The following is a 19,353-nucleotide window of genomic DNA, read 5'->3' as shown; positions in this document are numbered from 1 at the left end:
TGTTCAGCTCGTCAAGGCACATCGAATGCTATGCATGATGACCTCGAGGTCACGTGACCTGAGGTCAACCTTTGACCTTGACCTTTCGAGGTCAACATATATATCATTCGATGCGGATTGACGAGAGGATCACGATGATCCCCTTAGTTTGTTCCTATCTTGACTAGTTCGAAAGTTATTCGAGAAAACTCCATATCTAGCGCCGCCATTTTGACTTCTTTAACCCCTGTGACGTCATCTTTGACCTGACCTGAAAATGACCTGAGTAAAAATTGTAGACCTTGTCCATGATCCCATGCCTTTTACCGCTTGTCGCTATCTTGCTTCGTTCTCGAGATCTCAGGGTGGTCATCCGCCACCCCCCCCCCCCGTCGGTACGAAGTTGGCGCAGGTCGGTGCGCGGGTTAAAATTCAACTCCAGTGGCTAGGTTCATGGATTGAGTGGTTATCGTAGATGTGTTTTACCAATTTTAATGCCCCACTAATAAGAATGCCCCAGAAGAATGCCCCCACTAATTTAATGCCCCACTAATAAGAATAGCCCCACTGAGTTGGCCACAATCTGCTGTGCCAGTGGCCGCTCTATATCGCATGCTCTACCTGTGGCCAATGTCTGTGAAAGTTTCGGGACTGCGACCTTCGTTGACCTCGGTGAGTCAAACGTATTGGTATTGAAGTGACGCTGAATGTTTTAGGCCACGTATGGCCCATCGCCAGGTGTCGGTGCTGCGTACTAGTTTCAATTGGATCCGAGGCGTCCTGAATCCTGACTGAATCTGGCCGTTGAATACTTCTACAGCCTGTCGTCCTCCTTATTCTGGATACTACCTTTCCATCATACTGCTGGGCATATAACATCAAAGCTCCGAACTGAGCAAAGAAATGTATTTTATCATAGCTTGCCGAGAAAGAACAGAAAACTACTTGCGAAATTTAACAGCCGTCTGGCGTTGGTATGCCAAGTACACAAATTACACACGGCTGAAATAATTGACAGGCTCGGTGAAAAATGCAGGCAATCACAGAGTTCAGTTACAGTGATAAAACAGATACGAGAGCCGGAGATCAGCGACAACTACAGACGGCGGCGGCGCGGAGCGGGCGGCCGCCGCCGGCGCGTCTTCTCCGCGGCACGGACATTTTGTACGCACTTTTTCTGTGGCCGCGTTTGCACTGATCCGCGGATGGGGCGGCGCTGGCGTCTCGCGCCCGGTGCGACCGCCGGCGCGGACCAGCTGTCTCGCGCTGCTGAGCCGCTGGCGTGGCTGACACTGCGCCGGCGCCGCCGCACGGTGCCTGCCTCGGGCAATGGTGGTCGGCTGGTGGCGCGGCGATCTGCCGCCGCCCGGCCCGTGGTCCAACGCAGCCGCCCTTCAGCGCCAGCACGACGCACGCTGCTGAAATTCTTGTTTGTTGGCCGGTCCGCCTACAGGTCACCGTAGGTTTGACCGCTTCGGGCCGAAGATGAGGTCGGCGTCTGGCACGCCCTTGGCGTGCTGATATTTGGGCCGCCGGTCCCTGTTGGGGTTCAGCGGCCGGGCGGGCGCGCTGTTCAGCTCCTGCATCTCCTCCTCCTCCTGACGCTCGTTAATGTTCAGCGTCAGCTGCTTCACTCTCTCGCGCTCCTGGCGTTCGGCCTCTTCGTGCGACCTCAGGCTGACGGCGAGCTCCGAGTCGTCTGGCACGGCCAGGCTGCGGTGCTGCTGCTTGTTGCCGCGCCGCATCAGCAGCAGGAAGGTGACGGTGCTCGGCGCCGGCCGATCCGCCTCGGTGCGCTCCGCCGTCAGGTCGCCGTACGTTTTCCGCACGGGACCGCCCGTGGACACCGGCGCCGACAGCTCAAACTGAGGCTTCACCGCCTCCCGACTGCGCTCCATGATGCTCTCCGACACCATCTGGTCGAGGGCCGCGAGGAAGTCGTCGTCCTCTGGACAGGCGATCCGCTGCGGCGCCAGAGCGTCGGTGGCGTCCGACGCCGCTGCGTCCACGTCGCTGGCGCCCAGCTCGTCGGTCAGCTCGTCCTCGACGTCGTCTTGTGTGCCGCGAGGGGCGACCTCGTCCCTTTCATCCGCTTCGTCCTGCTCGTCGCCGTCGGGAGGAGTGAGCTGCTGTGAAAGGCTCTCCTCCTCCGGCTCGTCGAAGTCGCCGTCCTCGCCCACGGCACCGGCCGGTGGCTCCTCGGCGATCACCGGCAGTTCGGCGTCTCCGGCGCCGGTGGCCCTGTCCGGCGCCGCGGCCGGCACCAGCTCCGCCAGCCGGCGGCGCAGCTCTTCATCTAGTTTCTCGGCGGCAGCCACGGCAGCCTCGCGGCTGCTGTGCAGCGTGGCGCGGGGCCGCAGGGCGCTCAGCGTGTCGCGGTACATGTACTCCAGCCGTACAGGGAACGGCTCCGCGCCGGCCTCCTCGGCCACCACCGCCGCCGCCGCCGCCGCCGCCTTCCGCGCCCAGAAGTACCGCTGCAGGTAGACGATGTAGTGATCCAGCTGGCGTTTGGCCGATCCGGAGCTGAAGTAGCGGCCGCACGTGTCGAGCAGGACACAGACCAGCCGCAGGCGGAGCTCGCTGCCGGGCGGGTCCAGCGGCGACGGTACCTCCGGGTCCAGGCTGACGCCGAACGAGATCAGCGAGTACAGCACCTTGAACACCACGCCAGTGTCCAGCAGCCGGTAGTTGTATAGCTCGCCCAGGTAGCGTACCACGCTGATACGCCGCTGATTGAACCGCACCTCGTTGATCTCCATGCCAAGTCGAACGTCCTCAAGAGTGTTGTCCACCACCCGGGGTCCCACCTCCTCTTGGTACTGCGCCAGGCCGGCGACGAGGCTGGCCAAACACCGGATGTGGTAGTACTTGATGCGCCACACCGACGACAGACACTTGATGCAGTAGGATGCTGTGTCTGCATCCTTCCAGTCCAGCTTTCGCAGTTGCCGAAGGACCTTCTCCGTTGTGTTCTTGGCCAAATCTTGATAGATGAGCTTCCTCATATAGTTGTGAAGCGGCGGACGGACCTTCTGTACGCAAAGAGCAGCGCCTTCAGGGGGCAGCACTGTGTAGTACATGTTGTCGATCATGGTCACGTAGCGACTGTCGAAAGCCATGGCCGCCTTCTTGCGCATCAGCTGCTCCAAGTATACCTTAGTGCGCACGTGCGTCTCGGCGGTGCGGTACAGGAAGCGTCCGCACGTCTCCAACAGCGCACAGGCCATTTCCACGTGATGGTGAGTAAAGTCATTTAGCAACATCCGCACACACCAGAGCGCTTCGTTGCGGCCGTACATACCAAACTTAACCAGCTCTCCGATAAAGCGCATCACCTTCAACTTGGTTTCGATGTTGATCTGATCTTTCTTACGGACGTGGTACTTGAAGTCGGCTTTGAGCATCATTGCCAGCTCGGTGGCCACGTCAGGCATACAAGGGTGCAGCGTAGCAACAAGCCGCGCGTAGAAAGGTAGCAGGTCCAGTCGAGTGCGTGGTACGTTGAACAACGCACGCACAAGCTTCTTGCGATTGCTTTTAGTGTTGAGGCTCATGCAAAACTCGACGGCTGCACTGTCGATGAGACTGCGACTGACGCGACCAGGCAGAGACGTCAGGTAGGCCTCCAGCAGCATGCGGTTGGACGAGCTGCTGGCCGTCTCTGGCTCCGGCTCCTCCTCCGGCTCCCGCAGATGCTCATCATTGGCTGCTTCGTCTTCCGGCAGATCGCCCATGTCCTCGGGCGCCTGCTCCTCGACCGGCGGCGTTGCAGCCACCTGGCTGTCGCTGTACAAGATGCTGGGAATGGAGGCGCGCAGGTCGCTCAGACTCGTGTAAAACTGGCGCTGGTCGTCATCCTCCCACACAAGCTGCTGGTCGCCAATGACGCCCTCCTCCTCGGCCGCCTCCAGGAGTCGCTGCTCGGCGCGCTGCTCCGCATCCTCGGGCAGCTCCGGCAGCGGCTCGTCCACCAGCTCCGCCAGCTGCTCCGTCGAGGCCAGTAGCTTGCGGTAGCTGGACTCGGCCTGCTGCAGCCGCTCCTGGCGCTCTGCCGAGAGCTCACCCTTGGTTTGCAGAGCGTGCCTGTTGGAACGCTGTACATTGAGGAGCGCCTGATGTTCGCCAACCAGGTGCTTGGCCACTGATGCATAGTAGTCCTTGAAAAGTTGTCGGACATTTTTCTGTTTTTCTGGCGTCAGAAGACTGGCATTGGGCAGTACGCGGTTGTGTCGCTCGGCGAGCTGCCGAACGCGGCGCGGAGTCAGGCCGGCGTACTCCTCGCCAGAGTGCCGGCAAAAGCTGAGCAACACGCTGATGTTGGCGTGATCGGCCCGATCCTGCGCCACTAGCACCTGTAGAGCCTGGCCCAGCAAAGGCAGCGCTTCGCGGCGCGGCAGAACGCACACAGACACCAGGTCCGCGTACAGACGTAGGTCCACGCGCAGCTTGCTTGGGTTCGAAACCTTTTCATCTTTACGCAGTGCGAGCACCTTGTGCCAGATTTCCATCATCTGGGGCGAAAAGTCAGCGTAGCGGCAGTGCAGTGCCGAGCACACCTCTACAACGGCAGGAACATCTGTCATCTTTAGCTTCACCTCCACAAGCGCGGCGGCGACTTCACTCACGTATTTGGTCAGGTTCAGTGTTAGCATATCACGAATAATGCTCTCCTTCTGCGATTCGGTGAACGATTTCAGCTTTCTCACAAATGCTGTATTCTTTTTCAGACTTGAATCGAGTGCCGAAAAACAGATCTCTTGGCGCTCATTGGTTGCCGCCGAATTAGCCTCTCTGAGCTCCGCTTTAATCCTCATTCTCTCCTCCAGCTCATCGATGTATGAGTTCAGGTGTCCTAACTCTTCCTGTAGTTGTTGCTGCTCCAATTCCGCTGCCTTTTTCTCCTCCTCCTTCACCAAGCGTTGTTTTTCTTCTTCTTTTTCTTCTTTTCTTTTCTCTTCTTCCCTCAATTTCCTTTGCTCCCCCTCTTGTTTGACTCGATCGTCGCCGGCTTTGAGTTGCGCCTCCGTCTCGGCCGAGTCGCGCCCCTGACTGGGACGCCGGTCGCCGCCGCCGGCCCGCTCCTTACCCCGACTGGACGTGGAGCTGCCAGTACTGCTGGCGCGGCTGCCGGCTGGAGCCGCCGGGCCGGCCGGATCTGGGCCTCCGGACATGGAGACATTCTCGGCGCGGCGCTCCTTCAGACGGCGCTCACGGCCCTCTCGCTCCCGCCGCCAGCTTTTCCCGCGCGGTGCAGAAGTCGTGGAATCGGCCATCACTGCCGGCACATAGGCGACAACATCAATGGCGAATGGGTGACCCAGTGGCGCACAATACCTACGCTGTGCCTACGTTCAACGTAGCTTAAAAGTACAATAAAACAAATACGTAGCCTATGATGGGGAGAAAGATAGTCAATTAGGAAAGCATTGGTGACTCTGCAATGCAGGCTAGGCTGTGTACAACAGATTAACCCGCGCCCGGTTGGGGGTCCTGGATTTCCACGCCCTGCTGGGGGGGGGGTGTTTGAACCCCCCCTTCTAACTCGGCTCCTGGGCCACGTAGCGATACGCGGAAGGCGGCGTTCGAAAGAGCGCCAAAAATAATGACGAAATCACTTCAGTCACTTTTTTGGTCAGGTCAAAGGTCAGGTCACCAGAGGTCATTGAAGGCAAAATTTCGCCGATTTTCAGGTCGAATGTCGACAATTTCCAGGAAGCCAACGCATAACTCGGGAACCAATAAAGCTACAGCGCCGCGGAAAAGCGCATTCGATAGCCCTATTAACGCCCTTTCTGAACAATTCTCTCTGATTTGACCTAACGTCAACGGTTTTGCCTGCAGGGGGCAAAAACTGCAAAAATAACCGTTTTTCGGAAACAGTTTTTCTGCAATAACTTTTGACCCAAGCCTTGTACGAGCTTACTTTTACCGGCATCGTGTTCCTCTCGTCAAGACGCATCGAATGAACTATAACGTGGCCTTGAAAGGTCAACTTGAAAATTTGACCTCAGGTCAAGGTCATAACCTGACCGAAAAGGGTCATGTTGCATATCAGTCGATCCGTATCGTCGAGCTGAGCACATCTAAGGCGTTTTCACCGTTCTAGCATGCCTCTCTCAAAAGTTATTTGCGAAAAACTGTTAGACACCATTCGTGACCTGAGATGACCTCAGGGGCATAAATAGGGGTCACGGACACCATTTTCATGTTCAGTGTGTCTAAACCACTCGTAATTCAGTGTTTGGGAGTGTTTATAATGTCTTTCGTCCAAAAGAGGCGCATTTCAATTTTCTCCCATTGACTTATAATGGGGAGGTCGCAAAATTGACCTGACCTTAGGTCACCGATATCAAAATTCCGAGATATACATTTGATAGATACTGTTACCCTTATCAATCGCTGAAAGTTTCAAAGCGATCGGTCACTCGGTGTAGCTATGGCAGACATTGAAACTTTTTATGAGGTGAGGTCACTTCAAGTGACCTGGTGACCTGACCTTGAATGACCTTGGTCTGAAATTTTCACAACATGTGTAGAATTGATGTATGATAAGGTGTACCAAAAAACGGCGGCGTTCCGCGCCGCCGTTTTTGAGATATTTGCAAAAAACCACAAGGGGGGTGTTCAAACACTCCCCCCCCCCCAGCAGGCCGCGGGTTAAGCACTAAGCAACTCACCAAAAATAACAGTCTTGTCACATGTGGTATTTGTTCTTTGTCTTAACCTCCAAAAAGACTAAGTCAACAGTCTTTGAGTGGGTCTTAATGTTTTACTTGGCATTACTACATGCGTACATCACTGAACAACACAACATTATACCTACTTCCCTACTAAAACCTAGGGTGCAATAAAGACAACCAATAGTAAATAGTAATGGTTTAATGCTCCCCTTTCAACCGCGCATTACTGGGGGGGGGGTTACGCTACCCCTTAGGGTTTTCGCGAATATGCCAAAAACAGCGGCGCGCTGCGCGCCGCCGCTTTTGGCACACCTTATCTCACATTTTTCTGCACATGTATAAATTTGAGACCCAAGCCGTTCAAGGTCAGGTCACCAGGCCACGTCACGTGACCTTACCTCAGAAAAAAGTTTCAATGCTCGCCATACCTACACAGACTTAACGATCGCTTTGAAACTTTCAGCGACTGATGAAAGTAACAGTAGGGGAGACCCGGGAGGTATGGGCCCCCTGGAAGTATGGGTCATCGCAGTTTTGAAGGAGTGTTGCGTATTTTTACACATTTGACCGCGTAAACTGGTAGCAGCCATTCCGTTATACAACCCACGTGATTTTCAAAATCTTCCTCAGCCTGCTTTGGCAATGAGCGGTGAAAAAGCGTTTTCATCCTCTTCGAGTAAAATACTGTACATACAGAAAATTCGTGATAAATTTGAACCAGGCTCGTTTTATGATGTCAGAGTCAGACCAATGCTTACATTAAGTTTAAACTTTAACCCGCGCCCTGGTGGGGTCTGTTTCTAACGCGACCTGGTGGGGGGGGGGGGCTATTTTTTGCCCCCCCCCCCTCGTATCTCCGAAACTACTGGACGGATCCGCAAAATTCAAACGGCGCTCGAAAGGCCTGTCAAATTTGTCATGGGAAACCAAATTTCATTGACCTCAGGGTCACCGATGACGTCACAGGTCAGGTCAAAGATGAAATGTTTCACCGTTCACGGGTCTTCTAGGGAATGCGCTATAACACCGAGGAAAACGCATTTTGTCGAGAATCAGCGATAGGGCGTCAGTTGCCTAGTAGATATGTTGCTATTAGAGGTCACTGACAATACCAGGTCGCGTCACAGGTCAGGTCACCAAGGGTCACAGGTCAGGTCACATGAACCCAACTTTACTAAAGTTGTGTGATGCATGTTTTATGGCCAATTTTTCATTTCCAACTCAATGGTGTTGGTTATAAGACTATCAGGTACGGCTTAGGTCACTTTCTGGTGAAGTTCAGGTCAAGGTCAGGTCAAGGTCAGGCCAAAAAAGGTCAAATTTTAAAGTTGATAGTTTTGCATAAAATGGGTATTGATTCGATGCAGCTCGTCACGGGGAGTCTAATGGTGGTCTTTGTTTTGCGCTACGGGGTCTAGAATTGCTAAAAATTGAGTTTGAAAATTTGACGTCATCAATTTTGAACAGTTTTTTCGCTATAACTTCGCCAAAAAGAGGCATCAATCTCAAATTTGGTATGTGGATGGAAGGTGGTAAGGACTATCACATATATTCCGGTTTTTGCGAAATTCAAAAAACTTTTTGGATTTTTCGATCATTATATCCAAAAAAATTATTTTTTGATTTTTGGGGGTCAAAATCCAAAAATTTCAAAAATTCGAGATAGCAGTTTTGTAGCCGTGTCAATTCTACAGCTTTTATGTCCTTATCATTTTTCTGTATTTGCAAAGCTATAGGCCTGACAGCTCTTTCCGCAAAACCCTTTTTTGGGTCGAAAACGGCAGAACATGACGTCACTCTGACGTCATTTCCGGCCAACCTATCATAGCCTTTGGAAAAAATTTTGGTCACCATGTGTAAAATTGATGTCCGGGAGGGTACTGAAAGTTTGGTGACGATCGGCGCAGCGGTTCTGGAGATATATCGAAAAGTCTGGAGGGGGGGGGCAAAAATAGCCCCCCCCACCAGGTCGCGGGTTAAAGCATGCAAATTAAGACTGGATAGACAACTTGAAGCTTTCTTGCAAGATTGTGAGCTGAGATGCTACGCAAATTATGGCGTCCTAGCCGGAAGGTTCGGGCCACCCACCCCCGTTGAGCCTAATTCAATAAAAAGATGCTTTCATTGAGTGTCATCTTCAATAAGTTTTATTTTTGTCGCGCAAGGTTGAAAAATTTAACTTCAAATTTCATTCGAAAAGAAAATATTGTTTATTTTATTTCATGGTGCATGATTGAGTTAACCAAAATACATGTGTGCCCAAGTGACCTCCATGAAGTAAGCTGTTGGCCGCTTATGCGGTTCCTGGGCTCTAAGAGAGATCAAAGTAGATACCAGCTACGAGTATTGTTCTCATTGTCGAGAAAAGAATATGAAACATGGCACCGGCCTATACCTCCCGGGCCATGGCCCATACCTCCCGGTGTATTTTGATGGATCGAAAAAGCACATTATTCATTTAAAGTTATTTCGAGACAAAATAGTTGATCCCAGATGCCCAATATCAGGCACACTTTGCAGGCGAAAGGCAATTTACGTGCACAGAGTGAAAAACCGTGCCTAGCCACTGCCCGCTGGAAGAAAAAAGCCTTTTCACAAAACCGGCCCATACCACCCGGGTCTCGCCTACTTATCCATGGGTTAGGTCAAATGAGGTCAACTGAGGTCAAATGACGTTTTTGCCAATAACTTGGCACACAATTAGGCTAGCGCTTAAAAAATGATGTCATTGTGTTCCTGGTGATCAGCCGAATCGAATGATATGCGATATGATGAAATTTGGTTAACTTGAACTTAGTTAATTAATTAAAGTTTACTTAAAAATTAGGAAAAAAAAATAAGTACACTTAAGCAAGCAAAAAGTATATCATTCGACGCGCCTTGACGTGCTGAGTTCACTGGTGCTTTTCTTTTTGCTGTATCTTAAGTAGATCAAAAGTTATAAGCGAAAAACTTTTGACTTGTTTTTAGCGACATTTTTATATTTATACCCCCCCAAAACCCCCCTAAATAGTGACCTAGAGCAACCAAATTTGCACAGGGGCGAGAACTCCAGGGGGCCCAACTACCTACCAAATTTGGTGTTTCTAGGTGCCATAGGACTAGGAGCCAATCGCGAGGGGGGTCGCATCAACCCCCCCCCCCCCGCCACGCCGTGTTATGAAAAATGCCCTGCCAGGGCGAGGGTTAATCCGCGCCACTTTTGCCTCCTGCAGCACCGAATTTCCGGCTGCAGGAAAACGAAGTATGCTTCAGTAGGTGACGTCACACAAGAGATGACGCAGTGGTGTGGGCGGGACTAATGGGCGACGCAGCCCTCACTGCGCGTGCGTGCTGCAGAATATTTTATTTTGGCTGCGCAGCCGAACAGCCCTCTGCTTTACAATTCCGTCATTTTCTTGGACACTAACGCCCCGCAGAGCAATTCAATAGGTGCCGTACCTGTTGAACCTGCATCGTTCCATGCAAAATCACCGCTACACTGGAAATACTTTCTGGACCACACACCACCGGAGCGGCGTTGGAATTGCGGCCTCTTTCTGGTCCCGGCGTTTTATTCTCCGGGTGGGTTAAAGGGACCCTCCCACCTTCAAAAAAGTTAATGAATTGCCCTGAAAGTGATGTCGCTCGGTTCAAAAAGAGCTAAAACGAATATCTACCAAATTTCATCGAAAAATATTCACCAGTTTTCAAGATATTAGACTTTTACTTTTGTTTACTTTTTGGGATCTCCGCTGTTCCTAGCGACTTCGTTTTGGAAGTGCGGCGTTTACGGCAGATGTTGCGCGCAAATAGCATATACCGCCACTGCTTCACAAAGATGTTAGTATAAGGTTTTAAAATCGTTAGATCACCGCTGACGTCACAAATTCTAAGGGGGCATTCCAATGCATTAGCCCCTTAGAATCCGAAAACTGCAAGTTTTTCGATGTTGTGAGTGCCTAAGCCGGTATTAGCAGGCCATGGCCACCAATTTGGCTATCTCAACTCAAAACTTATGTTAACCCGCGAGTTGCTGGGGGGGGGGGGGCGTTAAACGCCCCCACTTTTTTCGCCGGGCCATAGCATAAAAACGGCGCGCCGCAGGCGCGCCAAATTTTGGGTACCTGTAGGGAATTGATTGAAGTTTATTGTGACAAAGTTTCAAAAAAATTGGTCGGAAAATTTTTGAGATATCGAGGTTTTAGTGACGTCATGATTTCTGAGTTTTCGACCAAAAACGGCATATGTTCTTTGTTTATTGGGGCTTAAACGGCATATGTTCAAAAAATCGTATAAAATCACAGAATAGACATACAGACATGCCGTAAACGCCATTAGACTGCCAATACCATGAGCAATCAGATGGCTATCTTCGATTGTTGATTATCGTTCCGCATTTTCCAAAATCTTGAACTGAATCTTGGCAATTTCTCGTGACCACTTTACGACCATGATACATGTATTTCTTAAATTGAACTTTTTTAGCCAAACACGTACACATATGGTAAAATGAATGTCACCATCGTGTTCTACGCCCCAAATTACCCATAAAACATGTGTCACAGGCTGCGAATATCAGTTTTGATTTTCGGGGATATGTGCCTGCCCGGTTGACCTGACCTTGACCCTGACCTATGCTTGACTGACCCCTACATGGAGCTGACACTCTTGTAGGCCTTATATGATGGATTGTGCACCGTTTTGACAGAGTTTATGACGAGAGGCGCCCATTGCGAAGTCCTTAAGTCCATGCTACTGAAAGCCCGATTTCAGGTGTTTGACCTGACCTTGACCTGACCTGTGACCTCAAAATTCAACTTTAAAGTACTCATCTGAAGCGTCTCGTCGCGTTCTTTCGTTTGCCGCCTCGTTCGTTTCGCTGCGCCTATTGGTTCTCGAGTTATCGGCTGGGGGCGTTTAACGCCCCCCCCCCAGCAAACGGTGGGTGGCGAAATACCCCAGCAACTGCCGGGTTAAGGTGGGATGGTCACTTTAACCCCGTCCAGCGTTTAGCCCTTCGGGACCCGCTCAGAGCTGCGTTTGTTTTCGCTGCGGGGCCCAGTCGGGATGCAAAGCTGATAGTCACATGAAGCTTATTTATGGCCCCTGAATATACAGTTTCGAAATTAATCGATTCTACGAAGCCCCTTTCTTTCATCTACATACAAACATTAAAAATATTTAGGACTAGGCTGGTTTGGCTGGCCCTTAGTAAGCTTCGTGTGTTTATTAACCCGCGCATGACTGGGGTATTTTCTATAACCCGGCACCGCCTGTGCTATTTCCGTACCCACGACAGCCGGGGGGGGGGGGGGGTCGGATCCGACCCCCCCGTTATCTCGAGAACCAATGGTCGTATCGGGCCCCGCGAGGCGGCGTTCGAAAGGTCTCTACGAGACCTTGTCAAAGCACTCTTAAGATTTTATGATTGAGGTCAACTTTCGGGTCAAGGTCAGGTCAAAGGTCAAATTCAGGGGTTTTGCATGATTAGGCTTACGGACAGCGGAATCGATAGCTGCTGCTCGAAACTCACCAAAAATGACCTCAAAGGCCTAGTGAAGGTACCATGTGCGTATAGGGGTCATACTAAGTACGGGTCAAGGTCAGGTCAGGTCACGAAAGGTCACGGTTTTCACTTTCTGCTACATGGGCGTGCGACACATGTTTTATGGCTTATTTTTCACGCCGAATCCGATGGTAATGGTTATATGTGACCCCAAGTCACTGTGCTGGTGATAAGTGTGCATTGAAAGCATAAAAAATCGTTTAACTTTTTATTTTTGACATAAAAATGCACTTTTCTAGACGAGCTTTGTCCCAGGAATCTAGTGGTGCCATTTGTTTTCACATGCGATGTTCAGAAGTTCCTCTAATTCACGAAAATGCTTATGACGTCACCATGCCCTAATGCCCTATGCATGTTGGAGCTATTTTTTTTACAAATTGGGGGTCACAAATCAAGATAGCAAGTTGAAATTTGGGACATCTAATGTTCTAATAGAGCTCTACCTATAACATATATTCCGTTTTTTTTTTTGGAAATTCTCAAAATTTTGGATTTTATTAGCTGTTTTCCAAAAAATATAGTTTTTTGAATTTTTAGGGGTAAAAAACGCATTTTATGGAAAATCCGAGATAGCCATTTTAAAGAACTCGTTGAGCTGCGTCTATTCATGTCCTTAATTTGCAATTTGCTTAAAATATCGATTTTTGGCGATTTTTTTTTAAACATTTACCATTTTTGACTGAAAACGCCATGTAGTTACATCACTAAAATCGATATATCTAAAAAAAAATTGGAAATTTTTTCTTAAAAATTGCACAGGAGACGTCAAATTGATGGGGGAGAAGGTATGCCAAGTTTCAAGTAGATAACGTAAGCGGTTCATGAGTTATTCAAGAAAAACGGAGGGGGGGGGTCGGATCCGACCCCCCCCAGGCGGTCGCGGGATAACGCGAGTGACTGGGGGGGGGGGGGGGGGCTCTCCAGAGCCCCCACCTATCTCCAAAACTACTGGGCCTATCGTCAAAATTTTAACAGCGTCTGATAGCACTGGAAAAACTGTCGAGCGAAACCTATGTTCATTGACCTTGAGGTCACCGATGATGTCACAGCACAGTGATGCAAATGGGGTTCACGAGTGGCCATAAATACCCAAAACTCAAGTTTACCAAATCGAGTTAATTGCGATATGGCCGAGTAGACAAATGTTTGGGGCATCTGAAATCACATGGTTTTCATGTTTTTGTCAAAACCGGCCTCGTGTATAATCGTCAGAAGTCGTGACATTTTCTGGGTCGTAAAATGACGGTCAGACACTCGCAAGTTCAAACGCCGCTGGTTTGCGTTCATTTCGTACAAATTGAAAAAATTATGCATGGGAATGATCCTCAAAGCCTTCTGCTTCTAATACCGGGTCACAAAAAGCCGTGTCTCATTCGCTTTGGCGGTAATCTGACTATTTGTCATCATGTTGCAATCGCAGTTTTTTACTAAGAAAAAAATGCTTTCGTTTCACCTACAGCACTTAACACAGTGTGTGCCCGTTAGTCCACCATACCATAGCCTTCCCTAATCATTTCTGAGTCGCATCGTGAAAGAATTAAGGCGCTAGCACAGGGCTGACCGGCGCTACAGAAGTTTTTGTCCAGGCGGTCGGGTGCCGCAGTGGGCGCGCAGTGGGCGGGTGGGTGCCGCCGCGCGGCGTCCGGGCGGCGCGGCGGCGCGGCCGCCCGGGCCGCCCGCTGCGCCGCGGCACCCGACCGTGCCGGATGAAAACTTCTGTAGCGCCGGTCAGCCCTGCGCTAGCGCCTTAATTCTTTCACTATGCGACTCAGAAATGATTAGGGAATGCTATGATATGGTGCACTAACGGGCACACACTGTGTGAAGTGCTGTAGGTGAATTGAAAGGAAATATTTTTGGTAAAAAACTGCGGTTGCAACATAATTACAAATAGTTAGCTCACCGCCAAACCAAAATAGATACGGCTTTTTATGACGTGGCATTAGAAGCAGCAGGTTCGGGGTTCATTTTCATGTATAATTTTTGCAGTTTGTATGACATGAACGCACGCTAGCGGCACTTGAATTTCAAGTACCTGACAGTCATTTTACGACATCGAAAATGTCTCGACTTCTGACAATCCTACACGAGGCCGGTTTTGACAAAAACATTAAAATCATACTTTTTTAGACACCTCAGCCATATGCCTAACTGACCATATTACGATTTATTCGATTAAGTGAACTTGAATTTTGGGCCTTTTTCGTATTTATGGCCACTCGTGAACCCCATTTGCATCACTGTGCACAGGTCAGGTCAAAGTAAAAATTATCAGCATTTTTGCTTATTCACAATTTAAGCTCTGACAGGTACACACAGAAAAATATTAACACCGTTAGCGGTGTAATTGCACAGTACATATCTGAGCACTTGAGGAAAGTTAATTTAGTCCCTTCCCCGCTTAAATTACTCGCGCTTCCAAATGAACACCAGGAAGAAGGTAATAGAACACTGTTAGGAGGGTTGGGTGTTTTGCTACATGTAGTAAAACACCCAACCTTCCTAACAGTGTTCTATTACCTTCTTCCTGGTGTTCATTTGGAAGCGCGAGTAATTTAAGCGGGGAAGGGACTAAATTAACTTTCCTGAAGTGCTCAGATATGTACTGTGCAATTACACCGCTAACGGTGTCAATATTTTTCTGTGTGTATGATCAGGCTCTTTTTGGGTGACGCACTCCTTGATATACCTATGCCTTAGATAGGTACCCTGAAGGTACCAAACTTTTACTTCGAATTTTTCAGGTAATGAAATTATATATCATGTATCGGTCACGAGACGCATGTTTATGGTCCATTTTACTCGTAGGTTTCGAAAACAAGGTCGTCTGTGTCATTAGAGGTCATTTTCAGCTGAATTTACCGGAGGTCAGGTCACTCTCAGGTCAGAAAGGGTCAAATTTTGAAAATGAAATTTTTCAACAAAAAGGTGCCTAACAGATGCACTTTGAGCTCAGGAACACGATGGTGCCATTTATATTGCTGTACAATGTCAAAATCGTACTGGAAAAAATGGTTCTGAAAAATATATAATTGTAAAACTTGATAGTAATGCAAATAACTTGGCTATTTTCAAAGATATCGGGCTAATACTTGCTAGAGTAGTTTATCAGTGTGTGTTCTATCACTAATGTTCCGGTTTTTGTGATAAATCAAAAACTTTTTGAAAATAAAAATAAAAAATACATTTTTTGTAATTGTAAATACATATTTTTCAAAATTTTCGAAATTTTGAAAACTTCAGACAGCAGTTTGATAGCTACGTGTACTTGTAGTCCAATCATGCAAAGAAATGGGATCTAGCTTTAAAACTGAGCTTTTGAGAGCGTTTGCCGTAATTCAATCTATATTACTATACTATTTGTGGTGACGTAGTTTCTGTCTGTAACCGAGGTCGCGACATGGTGCTACGTAGCGCGGGTTACAGGTCAGACCGTTGCACCTACCACGCGGAAGTTTGCGCTACTTATAGATCAAGGATGGACAACGTGCCTTTGAGGGGTCTCAGCTCGATCGGGTCGATAGCGAGCGCGTGGCGCGGGCCCGAAAAGTGCAAATTCGCGTCATAGACTTTACATGTATAAATCGGCTTGCAAAAACGGGCGAAAATGGCTAAATTTGCCCGACACGGGTCCGATTTCCGTGCAATATCTCTTTTTTTCGATAATATACATTTATTACACTCAGATCATCTCATCACATTCACAGTCATCCGATATCATCCACTCCAATGATGCGCCACCAGTGGCTCATCAGTCGTTTCATCAGCTGCCTCAGCTGGCACGACGCGCAACGACAACTCCCCCCAACAGCTCACACGCGTCCCACTATCACTGCACCGCTGCAATGGTTGCACTACACAGGTCAAGGCACACATGGCACCACCGCGGGACCGGTCTTTGCGGCACTGCCCCAACAGCGAACAGGCAACCAAACAAGTCAGAGTGAGCAAAACAGCGAGGCAAGGTCCGGGTGAAACGTTCAACACAAGATAAGGATAACAACACTGCAAAAAATACAAATTATTTAACAAAGCCCAGAGGTTTACATTTATCAATACAGAACAGTTTTTATATCAACTTTTAACAGCTATCAATGACTATCAACCATCAATGACACCGGCGATGCAGCGAGCGACGCCGGCGGAAGACGCGCCGGCGGCGACTCGGCCAGCCCGGTCACAGGGGCGATCGAGGCGGCGGCGGCGTGACTGGAATCTCTACTATTTTCTACTTTGTTTTGCTCCTTTCACACATTACATGCAAGACAAAACAGCCGCTAGTCCCTTCCCGCGACCGGCGAGCTCGTGACCTTGGGGATCATCCGGGTGTTTGTGGCATGTTTGTTTTATAAATATGATGTGTATATTTATGTATACTGTATACTATGTATTTATTGTATGCATTTTATGTATGTATTTTTAAGTGTTTTTACGTATTTCTATTCCTCATGCAGATCAGCCTACATCATGCAATGATGCAAACTGATCTCACATGAGATGCAAATTGCATGAAGATACAATTTACATGCCCACAAATGCATGCAAATGCATGCATTTGCAGGCAAGAGTGCTGCAAGTGTGCAACTGTGTTATGGATTGACGTACAAAGATTTGTGTAAAAAAAAAAATATACGGCAGTTAATGTGCATCGTTTTGTACGACGATGCTTTTTAGTCTTCCCCACTTTTTCTCGAATTCTATTTGTTTGTTTATGCGATTAGCTGCTTGTTGTTCTATTTCTATAACAATTTTCAGTTTGTTTATTAGGTGTGTCACCTCTGGTGTGATATTTCGTAACCTTGCTTCATATATGACCATTTTTGCTAAAGCCAATATATGTGTCTGTTGTGGATTTGCATCGATTAGGAAGAACCAAGTTTTGCTGTTTATAGGGAGGCGTATTTCGTACGGATCTAAAATTCTGCGTTTGATATCTGCTATAAAGGACTTTACTTTATTACAATGCCAGAACATATGAACCAGTGTTTCCGGTTCTACTTTACAGAACGTGCAAGTATCTTCGTCTTTAATGTGTATAGTCTTAAGGTAAGTATTCGTTGCTACTATGCGATTTATGAGTTTATATTGAAACATTATCAGTTTTGCTGACTTTGTGACCTTTTTTAAGATTGCAAGGCTATTTTCCTCAAAACCCCCAATATCTCTGATCCACTTTGCTTTTTGGCGTTCATTAGCATTCCGTATTTCTAACTGCTTATGTTTTACATTTGCTTCGTACGCTTGACGTGAAAATTTTTCATTGTTTAACACCACGCACATTCTATGTGGCATTATCGGCCCAAGTGTTTTATCTATTTGTTGGTTTTTTATGTAATCAGGTAAGCTCCTGATTAAGCTCGAATAACATAAAAATGTCATCTTCACGTCGTAAGCATTTTCGAGGCTCTCTTTGGTATGTAAGGTCCCTGTATTTTCGTTAAACAAATCATTTATGAGCCGAATTCCTTTTTTGTACCAGCTACGTATTATTGAACATTGGAATTTCGTGTAATCTGAAAACCATATGCTTTCGAAAAGTACGTTAGCCTCATCAGGTACGTATACTCTGCTAAAGTTTGCAAAACTTTTTAGTACGTCGCTCCAAAACTTGTTTTCAACCTTCTTCATCAATTTCTCTAGTTGTTTACTGCCAAATTGAAGCACGTTTTCAATTGGTGGTAGTTCAATTTCGACTATACGTGACCATGATGCGTTTGATGCCATTATTCTTTTGAGCCATGTCAGCTTCATGCTGGCGCAGAAGGATTGGACATCTATCATGCGAAGACCACCTGCGGTAAAGTTTTGTATAAGTTTCGCGCGTTTTATTGGATCTCGTTTACCACCCCACACAAATTCGAATAAGATTCTCTCAAGACTTTTAAATTCTTTTCTAGAGGGGTCAGGTAGGGCCATAAATAGATGAACTAATTTTGACATCAACAGGGACTTGACGACTGTTATTCGCCCTAACGTTGTAATGTTTCTTCTACGCCAATGTTGAATTTCTGTTTGAATCTGAGTGATTTTCGGTTCGAAATTGACCTGAGTAATGTTTTTGTTATTCTCATTGAACGTTATTCCTAATATTTTCAATTGGTCAACAAACTTGATTTGGCTGCAACCAACGTTGTTGAACTGCCTTGCGCAGCCAATCCGCAGACAACATGTTTTGTCAATGTTTAAGTTAAGTCCTGATGCTTCTGAGAATCTTTGCAATTCTTGTATAGCTCCTTTAACGCATTCTGTTTCATTCTTTATTAATAAGATGGTATCGTCGGCATATTGAGAAATTCTTACTTCCGCACTGTCTGAAATTTTGATGCCGGTTACTTTTCTTGATTTCTTGATTTGTTGCGTAAGCAGGTTCACTGCGAGGTTGAAAAGGTAGCCTGAAGTCGGGTCTCCTTGTCGGATTCCGCAATTCAGGTATATTTTATCCCCCAAATGCCCGTTTACTATTATTCGGGAGAAGTTATCGTTGTTTAAATATAGAAGTTTAATGATTTCTATGAAATTTGGTCCAAAGTTGTACTGTTTTAACACTTCCAGTATCATCTCCCACGAGAGCGAATCAAATGCAGCTTCAAAGTCAGCAGACATAACTAACCCTGATTCTTTTCTGTTTGAAAGGAGATTTATCACGTCATATATTAAGCGTGTATTTTCACCTATGTATCGTCCTTTGATGTAGGCTGTTTGACATGGGTCTACTAGCTTTCCTATTACTTTTTGTATTCGTGCCGAGATAGCTGACGAAATTATTTTGAAATCAACATTCAACAACGTTATTGGGCGCCAACCTTTTAAAGTGTTGAGTTGTTTTCCGGCCTTGGGGATCATTGTTATGATCCCCTCTCGATGAGAAAGAAGGGTTTTGCCAAGTTTGGTACAATATATAAATGCTCTGTAAAGGAAGGGCCCCAATTTCTGCCAAAATTTTCTAAAGAAACATGCCGTATACCCATTTGAGCCTGGGGATTTTCCTTTGTTCATTTTTTGCATTGCCTGTGTTAATTCTTGATAAGAGATCGTGTTCTCAAGGAGTGCTCGTTCATGTGTGTTTATTTTTTCATTGATGTTCTCAAGTGCGAGTTTTTCAACTACTTCTTTGGGAGCACTGTTTATTTTGTTAAATTTATG

The 19,353-nt window shown here is 47.7% G+C and overlaps 1 protein-coding gene across 6 annotated transcripts in view; it reads right to left on the bottom strand.

The window, feature by feature from the left end:
- Positions 1-871: 871 nt before the first annotated feature.
- Positions 872-19,353, bottom strand: part of LOC122378478 (regulator of nonsense transcripts 2-like) — a 114,473-nt gene continuing 95,991 nt past the window's right edge. For 5 of the 6 annotated variants that reach the window (XM_043359581.1, XM_043359587.1, XM_043359582.1 and 2 more), the window contains one exon: positions 872-5,257. In XM_043359581.1, the coding sequence (XP_043215516.1) occupies positions 1,434-5,257 (3,824 nt within the window). In that variant the 3' untranslated portion in view covers positions 872-1,433. Of the gene's footprint in view, positions 5,258-6,659; positions 6,820-19,353 lie in introns of those variants that run through there. The other variant, XM_043359584.1, reaches the window with a different exon arrangement.

This window comes from Amphibalanus amphitrite, unplaced genomic scaffold, assembly GCF_019059575.1.
Source record: "Amphibalanus amphitrite isolate SeventyFive unplaced genomic scaffold, NRLGWU_Aamphi_draft 000060F_arrow, whole genome shotgun sequence".
In the NCBI taxonomy this organism is placed as follows: Eukaryota; Metazoa; Arthropoda; class Thecostraca; order Balanomorpha; family Balanidae; genus Amphibalanus; species Amphibalanus amphitrite.
This window is presented reverse-complemented; position numbering and strand designations above follow the sequence as displayed.